The 13976-nt window shown below is 39.6% G+C and overlaps 2 protein-coding genes and 1 long non-coding RNA gene across 15 annotated transcripts in view; 1 reads left to right on the top strand and 2 right to left on the bottom strand.

Moving 5' to 3' along the window:
* Positions 1–13900, bottom strand: part of FAM72A (family with sequence similarity 72 member A) — a gene marked incomplete at its 5' end in the record, with an annotated part of 61126 nt that extends 47226 nt beyond the window's left edge. For 3 of the 6 annotated variants that reach the window (XR_014233389.1, XM_082350761.1, XM_082350763.1), the window contains 3 exons: positions 6669–6793; positions 9307–9384; positions 11791–11954. Coding sequence is in view for 5 of the 6 variants with exons in the window: in XM_082350761.1 (XP_082206887.1) it covers positions 6669–6793; positions 9307–9384; positions 11791–11942 (355 nt within the window). Of the gene's footprint in view, positions 1–2141; positions 3333–6668; positions 6794–9306; positions 9385–11790; positions 11955–13751 lie in introns of those variants that run through there. The other 3 variants (XM_082350764.1, XM_082350762.1, XM_082350765.1) reach the window with 3 other exon arrangements.
* The window catches only part of LOC309609433, a 258292-nt gene that overhangs the window by 128233 nt on the left and 116083 nt on the right, over positions 1–13976 (bottom strand). The window lies entirely within an intron of this gene.
* SRGAP2 (SLIT-ROBO Rho GTPase activating protein 2) overlaps positions 13419–13976 on the top strand; it is a 234957-nt gene continuing 234399 nt past the window's right edge. For all 8 annotated transcript variants that reach the window (XM_082350167.1, XM_082350165.1, XM_082350166.1 and 5 more), the window contains exon 1: positions 13419–13558. The gene's annotated coding sequence lies outside the window, so the exon portion shown is untranslated. The remainder of the gene's footprint in view (positions 13559–13976) is intronic.

Here is a 13976-nt window from a genome sequence, read left to right as displayed (position 1 = left end):
GAATATTATGGCTTTAAGATTATGCCCCACCCAAGATGCCTCACCAGAGCCTGAGTCTGAGGCTGAGAAACTGACTTGAGGAAAAAGATAAAAGAGCAAAAAAAGCCATAGTGGGTGAGCTGATGACTCACCGCCCCTTCCTTGAACTTCAGGAATGACAAGATGGAAGAGGGGAAGAAAGGCAGTGCCCCACTGCAGACCAGATGTTTCAAGAAAGACAAGAAATTCAGGGAACTTAAAAACTTATATATGTTCTTAGGGTAAAGGCAACAAATATAATTTCCATGGTCAAGTTGTTGAGTGCATCAAAGAAAGGAAACTAGGAACACTAAATTACTTTTTACCATCAGCACTATCACCCTAAATCTGATCATTTTATTCCCCTGATTAAAAACCTCAATAACTCTACATTGCTACTGGATCAAGTCTAAACTTACGATGGCATAGAATAGTCTTCATAACGTGATCCCAACTTTCCTTAGCACCTTCATCTTCTAATTAATTCTTATTACATATCGTGGAAGGTATAGGGGACCACTAATAATTTACCAAATAAACCAGATACTTTTAAACTCCAGTCCACTTGTTTACACTATTCTCTCTGCTCAGAACTCTCATCCCAGCTGGCAAGCCCCTAACGGACTTCAAAGCCTGTCTCAAGTATGATTTCTTCTCTGTAGCTTTCTTAACTTCTGTTCTCTCCTACTACTCAGAATGATTGTTCTTTTGTCTATCGAGTCATTGAACTGGAAGCATCCCACTCATTAAGTAGACTCATAGGGTTCTATCCTCTCCCAAACTTACTGAATACTCTATATGGGCAATCGTGAGCCTGTCATTGTGCAATTCTTGGCACACCATAGGAGCATAATATAGTTTTGTTGAATTGAGTCAAATATTAGAAGACCAAAGCATAAATAGATTTTCTAGGCCTGGGAATTATGTTAAGACTAGAAAGTGTATGCTAAATCCACATATGAGATTTTGCCTTTGCTCTTACCAGAGAGCGTGTAATTTACTTTTATTTAAAAAACAGCGTCATGAATGTATTTCTCTAGATAAAATATTATTAATCCATTTTTGGCTTAGAACTGGCCTTCCCATAACCCGGTTAGCCAAAAGGTAGCTGAGTCATTTGAAATACTCCCCAGCTGGGGTGGGATCACATTTGGGGTTTGCTTCAATCAGTGAACCCCTGTCTCGCTTTGCTCTTCAAAGAGCTCCTCTGTCAACCATAGCGTTTGAAGGCCTGAGCAGAACGGAAACCAGATGAACTGTGTTGAATTCCAAACTTGCTACATTGTCTACTCTAGCATTAAACTCTTCTTCTCTAACTGAACAAGTTAACTGAAGAAGTATATAATGTAGTATCAATTTATTTTTTATCTTATCCGTTATGCCACCTTGTTCCAGAGTCTTTAAGAGAGTTTAAAGAAAAAAAAAACCCAAATCCAAACCAAACTGTTCCACACTCATCCCTTTGGTTCTTTTGGGTACCTTCTGTCGGTGCTGATAGTCAGGGTGAAAGACTTTTGGAAAAGTTTTCCAGTACTAGTAACAGCATTTCCTGAAGCATCTTTTATCTTCCATCTTTATGCAGCAAATGATCCTGTCAGTGCCCACAGGTCAGTTTTACCGTAAGATCCAGTGAGTTTGTTTAACCTTAAAATCAGTCACTGAGGCCCTCACCTAGACCACGTAACAAGGTAGTTGTTACCCAGCATGTGTCCCAGCTAAATAAAATCATAGCTGATTCATGTCTGAAGGTGCTCAGGGGGTACAGCATAATGATTAAGAACAGGAGCTCTGGAGTCAGTCTGTCTGTCTGAGTTTGAATCAGGCCACGCCTCTGACTGGTTATGTGACTTTAGACAAGCTTCTTAACCTCTTTATGCCTCACCTGTCTTATCAGTAAAAAAGAAATAATAATGATACCTACCTCTCATGGGTTCCTTGTGTGGAATAAGTGAATTAAATGTGTAAAGCACTTACTGGTACATGGTAAGCATGCAATAAATGTTACCTCTTATATTCTATACTTTTATGTTTCTAGGTAAGAAAAGTGGGTACAATAAGAAATATTTTTCTCTATATTTTTAGGTAAGAAAAGTGGCTAAAATTAAAAATTAAAGGAAGGCTGATCATTTTTAGAACAAAACTTTATTTACAAAACTGTAACTTGCTCTGTTTTGGTATTACTATTGACAAAATGACTTTGGTTAAAATATTAGTTAAGGTGATACATTGATTTTTGGCTTTCCATAAAACAAGAATCCAACACTATCCCAGCTTCTTATTCCTGTGTGGCTCTGAATGCAGATGAACAAAACAAAACAAAGCAAAACAAAATTTAAAAAACCTTCTTTATAATGTACAATGGCTTAAGCAAACCACTTCTTTAATTTTTTTCTATTTAAGGGTTAGGACTGAGACTACTCATCTAAAATTTGCTATTCACAGAGAAAGCCCTGGAGAATGGGAAAACTTAAAGATGGAGGTTATCTGGCTTTCATAATACAATATCCATATGACTTTAGAAGAATGTAAATAAATAATATTAGTAAACAGTATATATTGATAATTTCCTGGCAAATTCATTTATCTAAAATCATGCTGAGGAATCAAGAGGATTTCCCCATACATTCACAAAGTCGTGTTCCATATTAACATAGTTATCACCAATATAACATATGATAACCAGTACCCATGGAAACCTAACAGCCTATTTTTAAAAAGTCCCTGTTAAGCTTTAATTCCCAGCTGTGCTTCACACATATATACATGCTTATATGCATGGTTATATGCATAGATTTATGCATGGATATAAGCATGGTGATGATATATGTGTGGATACTAATGCCCCTTATTCGAATGTAAAATTAATAGCATCTGGCATCTAGTTGTAAGAAAACCGTCCCCAGATTGGGAGATAGTTGAGTGACACATGAAAGATTCTTCTACTATCTATCTGAATTTAAGAGTACACCTATACTGGGAAGAGGGATGGAGAGAGGAAGGGTAGAAGTAGAAGCAGAAGTAGAAGAAAAGGACTACATTGGTTCAGTAAACTCAGGTAATTAATTTGAGACAGAAAATAAATAAATCAACAAATGCCCCATTTTTGTTTTCCAAAAAAATAAATCACTGGCAAATCCTTACTAACAATTTTTGAATTGGTCCATTAATATATTTTTTACATAGGAAAAAGTTTAAATATTATATCTATTATAATTCTATTCATCTAATACACTCCTCTGCTGAGATATCTGACATGTCTTCATCTGTACTCTCTTCTACCTCTGGCAAGTTGCCCCAAAGTAGGAAGTTTACACCTGAAAAGAAAAGCTCATAAAATTATTTGGTGCTGACTACTGTTACAACTCAGAACACGATATATAAAACCTTATATGTTAACATTCTTATATGAAATCACAGTGTTAGCAGTTAAGAGAAAAGCTATTAAAGAATGAACCACAAATAACATGATCGATACCTAGATATTAAAATTATCCAACATCTAGAATATAATCATTCTTTAAACACTTTTAATTAAGGGCTTGAACTCTAGAATCTTGGAATTCAAAAAGATCTCAGGAGTCCATTCCCTCAAACCTTGCCTCCAGCTACATTATGCCATAATCACTCTACACTGAGAATTTTCAAATCTATTTTAATGATTTTTAAGAATGGAGATCTCACAACATCTTTTTAGATTACATTTCTCTTGGAGGGTGCATGGGAAAGGCCTGAATAAGTCTCCTCATCTCCTCAACAAGTATGGAAGTCACTGGTGCCTTTCTTCTGGTTAAAAAAAGCAGGGTTTTGGAGCCAGTTATAATATGAACAGTAATCCTTGATATACATGGGTTTTAGGCTAGAGGCTGTCAAGGTAAAACTATAAACTTTAGGACCAGGTTGTAGCTGTCAGTACAATAAGCAAAATGACAGTCTAAAGCCTCATTATGAAAGAACAGTCAAATATCATATTAAAGAATCCAGCACTGGTATACGATACAAGACCACATATATGGTAGAGGATAATGAGATGGTTTATTATGGGCACGTACTATAACTTGAAAGCACTAAATTGAAAAAAAATACCCTTACTAATTGACCCCTTGGAGAGCCAATAAGAAAGCAAATCTCAAGCTGTCCAGTTGTCAGTGTGGGCACAGGGAAGACTCTGCAACTCTGGGTATCCACTCCACACATACTAAGATAGTGGTCACATGGTGGAATAGAATGAGCCAGGGTTTGGAGATTTGGTTTGAATCCAGTTTCCACCACTAACAGTACACCATGGATGTTTTTACTACTTTTACTACAAATGTATATAACCACAGGCAATATATATTATTGTTTTGTGTATATAAATTTTTTATAGTATGCTATTATATGTATCTCTTCTAATTTGCTTTTTTCATTCAACATTATGTTTTTGAGATTTGCCTGTCCATATGTGTAGATTTAGCTCATCTCTTATTTCTGTTGGGCATTCCATTGTGTGAATTAAAAACAAAAAAATATATATATCTTAAATATGGCCCATCACTCATCCTTTCCTCTAACTGCCTATTTTGCACAGGTGCCCAAGGAGACATGTATAAGGATGCACACTGTTGCATTATTAAAATAGCAGAAACAATGAGCTGTCTCTCTTGGGTGAGATACTGGAGTTTAATCAGGCAAGAAATTAGCATCTATTTGATGCATATTGATGTCTATCATATTATTTTCTGTAACTTTTTTGTATGTTTGAATTGTTTTCAATAAAAAACACTTCTTTTCCCCGGAGAATGGATGATGTTCTGCTTTTGAAGAGATGACAGGATAGTAAGGAATCACTAGGCAGAAATCTAAGGGAGAATTAGAACCCATAAAGGTGAATGGAGAGCTGAAGACAACTTTCCTTTGAGGGCATTTGCCAGTCCCATGGAATCTGAACTGAGGTTTCCCAAGCCTCCACAGGAGAGTCTCAGGAAATCAGGTCTACACGTGAAGGCTAACCTAGAACATAGACTTCCTGGGGCCCTTTCAGTCTAAACATTCTAGAATTTTATAAAGCTTGTGTACGTATTCCTTTGATGCTGCTGATTCAGGTGATTCAAGTACAGTTCCAATGCCATGAGAAATCCTGTTTTATACGAAGCATCTAGAAAAATCTTCCTTCAAATCATAATATTAGGGTTACAAAGGAGAAGTTTGATATTCTTGGAGTCGATACTCGGAGACATGAGTGGCTCGGCACAATTGGTTCAAAGGAGAAAAAATAAACTAAGAGACGGGATCTGACAGAAGCAGCACCTTCCTTTCTCTGTTAAGAAGGGAGGAAGGAAATCCTGCGATACATCTGTTTCTCATGGATTAGATTCAGTGCAAATGGAAGAATGCTGGGCTTTTATCTTTGAAAAATTGACCAATATTAAAAAGTAAATCAAAATTGAAAAACCTCCACCCTGTGTTTTGAATTCTATGAAGCAGGAAAAATGGTATCAAAGCAGAAACTTCCTTTAATGTGTCCCATGAGCAACACAAATATAAAACCGGAGGCCTAAATTAGGAAGCTATATCTCACTTAGGGGGGTTCAGATAAGTCCTTGCTCAAAAATGGCCTTCTTAACATACTAGAGTCTTAAATTAAGGCCTCCAAATGATGGGTTGAAAGCCACAACTGAATGCCAGGTGATTAAAAAAAAAAGTTAGAGTCTATAAAAACCCAAGCATAATTGGAGAGTTTAAAGACACTGACAACCTAGCTTACAACTCATGATCTCTTAGTCTGTGAAGGCAAATCATACTTCAAAAAAAGAAGTATATTTTAAGTTCTGAAGAAGACTAAGACATACATTTAAAAACTTGAGAATGTTAGTGCCAACTTGGATTGTCAAGTTCTTTAAACTTGTTCTGTATACTAAAGTTCTGTAAACTTTAGTTCCCTAAAAAAGTCCCACTAAAAGTCAACTTCATATTAAAGTCAACTTCGTATTCTGTGTAAGCAGATATTAGACATTGAGAACATGTATCCTATAACAAAACTGAAAGGCTCCAGACAATATAAAATATATTATGTAAATATCTTTTAAGAATAGGTTGTGTATTTTTCTACTAAATAATCAGTAAAACATATTGGTATTAAATATTTCCCTTGTCTGAAATTTCATCATAATTTATCAATATAGATGTCAAAATGGCTATTTTTATCCTGAAACAACATTACCAAATACAGAGGTTACCTAGTTTTCCTTCCTCCCAGCTCCCCATGACCCTAGCCTCCCCTCCTCCCTTTTCTTAGACACACACACACACACACACACACACAGACCCATACACACAATTGACTATCAAATCTAAATTCTTCCAAAATTCTCTGGAGCCATATTATATAACAAGGCAGAAATTTAGAGCAATTAAAGTATTAATTTTAAAAGGCCAAGAAATCCAGCCAAGTTTGAGGCTCCTAAATATGATGATGGAAATAGAAATGCAATGAATTTTGGCTAGTAGTTTCTGTAAGTAAATGTTTGGGATAAAAGGATTGAAGTTTCACTCTAGTGGATCCAACCCAGGTGAGAAAGTCTCAGAGGGGATCCTGAAATGATCTATGGAGAGGTTCACTCAAGTCTTGGTAGACAAAAGTTAGAGGAATGTCTGAGTCTGTTGTTTCTTACCAGTAGAGTCTAGTCTGTTAATACCATAAACGGCCTGGCTGTGAAACATCCAAAAGTGTCCATTGTTGCAGGAAAGAAGGCAGGAACAACATGGAACAATCACATGATAACCTACAATGTTCCCACTAAAAAGAGAAAGTAAATATTATTAGATACAAGGTACTATCAGACCATGTAAGCATTTTTATGTGCTAATGTAAACAGACAGACCATATAAAGATCTCATTTTCTCCTAACACCCTCCATTGCTGGGATCTTTGGGATGGGAGTTACTCTGATAATGGTTACAGTTCTACTGCCAAGTGGGAAAACAGTCTTTAAGTGAAATAAGAGTAACATATTCTGTTTCTTTGCTAGTATTGTTTATGCATTCCCCCTTCAGAAGCTAGTTTCTAAATGACATAAGGTTGTGATTTGTCCAAAATTGATGGGCTGTATAGACAAAATACATTAAATAAACTCAGACCTGTTGATAAAAGGTTTTTGCTCTCCCCAGGACTGTGGCAAGTTGGGTTCTTATATGTTGCAGGTCCATGCCAGCACCTAAAAACTGTTTCAACAGATGGAGGAGTAGGAAGACAGCATGAGCCCATGAAAACTGAACACAAGCTGCCTGATCTAATTTTAGTCTCAGTGTTTTTGAAGGAATTCAGAAATGAAGCAAATCCATAGCTTCTAGAGAAAGTTGCAAAAGTTTTTACTGTCTCCAGGGTTATCCTTCTGATTAGAAATAACTCGCTCTTCCATAGGTTTTTTTCCTATCTGGTCACTATTAAATAGAATGAATATACAGGGAACATTTTAGCTAGAAGTTTTTTTGGTTTTGTTTTTAATGACCACATGAACTGCTTACACCTTGAGTTGTAAAAATTCCTATTATAGCTTGTTCTTCCCCTGTGAGATGTGAGTCAGTCATTTTTGTGAGGCCCTACAAAAAATACTATAAAAGGTACCAGCCCACCTAAAACATGTCTTCTAATCATAATCGGCTTGAAAGGCAAACAAATGAAAACAAAAGATGTTCTTGGATTAGGACTGACAGTTATTTATAAGGCTATATTGCAAGAATAAATTCTACGGCTTTAATTACCACCTGTATTCATCCATTCATTCACTCATTCAGCTAATGTTTACAGAGCATCTGTTATGTGTCAGGTACTGTTCTAGGTGCTAGGAGTAAAGTCCTTGTTCTCATGGAGCTTTCTACTAGGGACACTTCAGATGATTCTGCTCCCTTGTTAAAACTCCTTCAATAGCTGTCCACTGGCCAAAATTGAAAACCCAAAGACCCTTCCTACCAAGGTTTAGATCTGTGCTACCCAAAACACGGCTATTGAGTACTTGAAATTTGGCTAGCGTGAATTGAAATGTGCTGAAAGTATAAAAATACACTAGGTTTCAAAGACTAAGAATAAAAAATAAGAATGTAAAATATTTCATTAATAATTTTTTATGTTGGTTATATGTTGAAATGACAATTTTTTGAATCTATTAGATTAAGTAAAATATACAATTAAAATTAATTTCACCTGTTTCTTTTCACTTTGTAAAATGTAGTTACTCGCAATTTTTAAATTACATATGTGGCTTGCACACATCTATTGGATGGTGCTGCTCTAGATTGTCTGGGTTCTGACTGCATCGTTAATCTACCCATACTACTCTCACCTGATGTTCACAATCTCTCAGCCACACTGGCCATTGTCTTTTCTATTCCTTGAACATGTTCTTCTTTGCCTTGGGTTCTCTGCCCTGGCTGTTCCCTCTGCCTAGAACATTCTTCCTCTGGCTCCTCCCTATCTCATCTTTTAGGATTCAACTCCAGTGTTACCTTCTCATGAGGAGGCTTCCCTGACCATGCTATCTAAAATAGCTCTTATCACTCTCTCAAGCTCTATTATTCTCTGTCATTTATTATTATTATTTCCTTTGGAGTACTTCCCACCCTATTTAAGATCTTATTTATTTATATATCTTACTGATCGATTGTCTTCCTACTGGAATATAATGTCCAAAGGCCTATGACTTTGCCTTCTTTATTGCCAGATTTCCAGCCTCTATAACAGTGACTCGCACATGGTAGGACCTCTGAGTTGTACTTTATAGTTTACTAAGCCTTTTAACATTCATAATTCACTTGATCTTTACAACAACTCTGTAACGTAAACACAAAAGATATTTTAATTTCTATCTTAAGAAGATACCTATCTATCTTAAGAAGATACCTGTCTTCTTAAGATATAAATTAAATAAGGAAACAGAGGTTCAGAGGTTTAGAGATTTAAGAAGTTTAGTCAAGATAACAAGAGAATAAGGGTAGGGCCAGGGCTCAAGCCTGATTTTTACGACTGTAAATCCAAGCGTTTTTTTTTTTTTTCCCTCTAAACTACATTGCCGTTTTCTGAAAGTTAAAGCAGATATTTGCTAATGCACTTTGAAAAATTGTAAAATCACATACAAAGGTAAAGTGTCATAAGACCCTTTTGAAAAACAGTTCTAAGTAACTAATGGTTTTTCAATGGTTCACTGCATGGGTGATAACCAGTGCTCGATGCAGCCCACTGAACCTTTCTCTGTGCTTCGGTGTCAACATCCATCTCCCAAACCCAGGGCTATTTGGAATATTGCCACACATTACCATTTTAGACATGCGATGTCCTTCAGTTTACATTTGCAAATTTCAGTGAAATAGCATCTTCCAATGAAGTCCACTGCACTGGAGAGGGAAAAGTGTAGAGATAGTCAAATGTACTGTTAAAAAAATGTTGTGCAAAACACATAACATAAAATTTACTAATTTAACCACTTTTAAGTGGACAGTTCATAAGTGTTAAGTGTATTCATATTTTTTGTGCAACAAATCTACAGCCTTTTTCATCTTGCAAAACTGAAAGTCTATACCCATTAAATAACAACTCCCCATTTCCCTCTTCCCCCAGCCCCTGGCAACCATCACTACTTTCTGTTTCTATGAATCTGACTACTTTAGATACCACAGATAAGTGGAATAATACAGTATTTGTCTTTTTGTGACTGGCTTATTTCACTTAGCATAATGTCCTCAAGGTCCATCCATGTTATAGCATGTGACAGGCAGGAGGATATCATTCCCTTTTAAGGCTGGATAATATTTCATTACATGCATGTACCACATTTTGTTTATTCATTCATTTGTTGAGAGACATTTGGGCTGCTTCTACCTCTTGATTATTGTGAATAATGCTGCTAAGAACATGGGTGTGCAAATATTTCTTCTAGATCTTGCATTAAATTCTTTTGGATATATACCCAAAAGTGGTATTGCTGGATCATATGGTAATTCTATTTTCAATTTTTTTGAGGAATCGCCACGCTATTTTCCATAGTAGTGGTACCATTTTACATTCCCACAACAGTGCACAGGGTTCCATTTTTTCATACCCTTGCCACAAAATGTACTTTTGATTGTGATTTAGCATGAATTTTGTAGGCTCAAAGAGCTGCAAGAGACTCTAAGAGAAACTGTAAGAAAACGATAGTGTATTTTGCAAGGGTAAGTTAATATTTGTGAGCTCACTATAAATATGACAAACCTTCTATTCAAAAAATCTTATGTGTTCATTGATTTGTATACATCTTAGCACATTAATCCATCACTATTATAACCCCTACATGGAAGAGAAGACAAGAGGAAAGACCTGATTGTACTCCAGACTCTGGTCTAACCTTTAACAATTCACATATCTGAGCTCTCCTTATGACTATTTTATACTTACCATAGCTATTGTAAAGACGAATGGGTTAATATTTAAAATTGTTGTTTCTGTATGTGCTACTAAAAAGAAAAGGCACTAGACAATAAATCACAGAAACTTTGCAGTAGTAGGTTCTAGATTTATTGTCTAGTGCTTTTTCTTTTTGCAACACATACACATGCACAGAGGTACTTATAATAACCCATTTATCTTTGCAATAAACGAGGGCCTTTGGCTTTGCCATTAGGCATGACTACACTTAACCCAATGAAGATAAGATTTCAAGGGAGGAAGAGTCCACAGCTCTGAGTATATTTAATTTTTTAAAAAGTTTCTATCATTATCATGAAATTCATTTTAAAGTATTCTGATTATTAGTGTGCCTTCTCTGGCCCTGTGTCCAAAGAACAGCTGTCCATGTGCATTTTGGATAATTTCTCTTTCACTTTAATGATAAAGTTTCAATGAACAGCAAAATCTTGAAAATCATGTAAAGGCACATATATGTTGACTATAGAAAGAGAAAGTACCTTTTAGAGCTAGAAAAAGGTATATTTGAGTCAAATAAAATGGCTATTTTTCCAAATAGGAAGCAAATTCTTAAGGACTCTACACCTAAAAGTGGGTAGTGACTGAAAACAGAATTTAAAAGGATTTGAGTATGCAAACCAATGCATAATATCTAAAGTAAGCTTTATGGGTGCTCCCTTGTTAAAACTCCTTCAATAGCTTTCCACTGACCAAAAATGAAAACCCAAAGACCTGTGCTATCCAAAACATGGTTATTGAGTACTTGAAATTTGGCTAGCCTGAATTGAAACGTGCTATTTGAGGGATAAGTCCTGTTTCATCCCATAAAAATCTATATGTCTCTCTCATTCAGAAAGAGAGAGAGAGGGAGATTATAAGAAGAGAATACTGAATTAGGTGGACAATGGATCTGAATCAGCATGCCAATTGCAAAAAATGGTAGAAAGCTAGGGAATGTTTTTTTGGAGTAAAACTTTAGTAACAAAAAATCAAAAACTTAAATGACCTCTCTTCTCCAACAGTACAGAAAATCTTGCTTGAATTACCTACCGTCTCAGTCATGTAATTGATCCAGTGAGAGGATGGTTGGGCAGGGCACAGTAGCCAGGGATTCAACTGAAAGGACCACATGACTATAATTGAACTGGAAGCATTACATCAGGACTGACCACTCTGGCTAAACCACAGACTTTGTCCAGACAGTCTGCCCCCTTAGTTAAACTCCAGGGGGATCATCAGACTGTTGGAAGTGGCTGGAACACCAAAATGATAACCTCCTTGTTGACTCACAGAGGTTCAAACCATACACTTTTCCCATCTAGTTAAGGCTACCGTTGCCCGCCACTAGCATGACTTACTTGGTAGGAGGGATGTCTGTAGAGAAAAGGTCTATTTCAGTGTCAGCCAGCAAAACAGCCTTCATTCCCCTAGAGCTGAGCACTTGTTTACAGAATTTGCAACACAGGATGGACACGCGCCGGTCATTGAAACTACAGCTGCTCGTAGACATGGCGTCCGGGGAAGGATGAGGTGCGGGACTTTGAAAATAGAGCAATACCCTCCCTAGTTTGATTCTCCCAAGCTAAAAATCAAATTGCGATGCCTCGATCTTTTCTAAGCCCGAAAATTGAGAAGGAAATGAGTTCTTTTCTGTTTTCCCGTGGGAGGGTAAAAGTAGTATTTATTGAGTAGAAACAGGGGAGAAGCAGCAGCCTTGGCTTTCTCTTTAACTTTCGGGGAAGGGAGAGGAGTTTGAAGTGGGGAGGAGGCAGGCTGCAAGGTGCCTCGGGAACTTCTCTAGTTTTCCCTTTCTCCAGTCTGAAGGATCCTCTGCTCTTTAGCTCCTGCTCCTTTTGCAATTCCCTTAGCTTCTCCCGTACAGGCTCTTTTATCTAAAGCTTCCCCCTTAAGCCCCTCCCTCGGAGCGCTCCAATTTCTCTCTCGGATCGCTGGCTAAGCGTCCCTACCCACGCGTCCTCTTTGGAAATCTTTCTCCTCTCCCCAGGATTCAGAAATCCACTCAGCTTTTCCCACCGGGCAATCCCGGGTGCTCCTTAATCCTCCCGCGACCCTCCTCCGCTCTGCTCTTTCGCGGGCCGCCCGCTTCACTTCTCTCCTGGCAGTCCCCAGCCCTCAGCGTGCGGGCTCTCGCGTCGTTCCTCTAGCGACTCCCTCCCCTCAGCTTTCCTTCGTGCCCCCCAACGTCCCCTCAAGTCTTTCCCGAGCGGCCGCTCCAGAGCTCGCGGTGGTGTTGGTGGGGCGGGGCAGAGGTCGCTTTGGGGGCTCCGTCGGCGTTGGTGTCTCTGCCACTGAACACGTCGCTTTTTGCTCCCTCTTCCCCTCTCTGCCTTTCCAACCGGCTGTCAGTTTGAATTGCCAGCGCTGCGCACCGATTGGGAGAACTAGAGTTCGCCCACGTCCCGCATTGGAAGGCTCGGGAGCCTGCCCCTGACGAGATCTTAGTGGCCAGGAGCTCTACGCCCCGCCCCAGTAACGGTGCCTAGATAAATACGGCTTGTTGGTTGGCTGAGCTTGGCCCCTCCTCCGATCTCATTGGTCGGCTCCGGGAGGTTGGGGCGAACCCTACTCCCGCCCCAGTGAAAGAGGCAAGGCACGCCCTTCGCACTTCTCATTGGAAGACGTTCTACAGTCCCCGCCGTTCTCTACTCTTTATTGGCTAAAATTCTCCGCAACGCCCCTCCTCACTACCCCGGTCCAATTGGTCGTGCCTTCTCTCAGAAGTATGTGTTTGGCTGTTGGTTCTATCTTAATCCCGCCCATCAGTTCTACTTTGGGGTTCGGCAACCCGAGGAGGAGCTTACTCTGTGACCACGCCTCGGTAGTGCTAGTCACACCTCCAAGTTTCGCCAGCCCCTCCTCCTCATTCCTAGCCTCTTGGGATCACCTATTCCTATTGGCTACAGGCCCCATCGGTCGATAGAAAGCGGGCGGTGATTGGCAAGGGGGTGGGCTCTGCTTCCCGGCGGGGTCCTGCGGAGTTGGCGGAGGCTCCTCAGGGGACTGGGGGACCGATCTGCGTAGACGCGGGTGGCGGGGAAGAGAGGGGAGGAGAGCTCTGAGTGGGAAGCGGAGCCGGGGGCCCGGGACCCGTCGCGTCAGAGCCAGGTAAAGGCTCCTTCCCTCTCCCCTTTCTTCTTCCCCGCCGCGGAGCTGGAGCCCTGACTGAACAAATCCGGGCAGAGGCGGGAAGGAGAGGGCGCGGATGCTGCTTTCGGCGTCGCCTTAGCGTTGCCGCCCGAAATCCCTCAGACCGCCTCCCTCCTGACCCACTCCCAATCTCCCAGTACAGCCCAAATACTTCTTTAGGACTGCATCTCCGCCCTTTACCGTACTGCCTGGGACTCTGCCTTGGCTCACATGCCGCCGCGCAGTCCGCACCCAGCCCCCTCCCCAGGTCCTCTGCACACTGGCAGCCTTGGTCCACCTTTGGGCAACCGTCGTTGGCATCACCCGTAACCATCGGCTGCTCTCTTCCTCTGTCTCCAAGTCCTGGCAGACAGGCGGGTTACAGCCCTGGACCCAG

Source organism: Balaenoptera borealis (genome assembly GCF_965194805.1).
Source record: "Balaenoptera borealis genome assembly, chromosome: 1".
NCBI lineage: Eukaryota > Metazoa > Chordata > Mammalia > Artiodactyla > Balaenopteridae > Balaenoptera > Balaenoptera borealis.
This window is presented reverse-complemented; position numbering and strand designations above follow the sequence as displayed.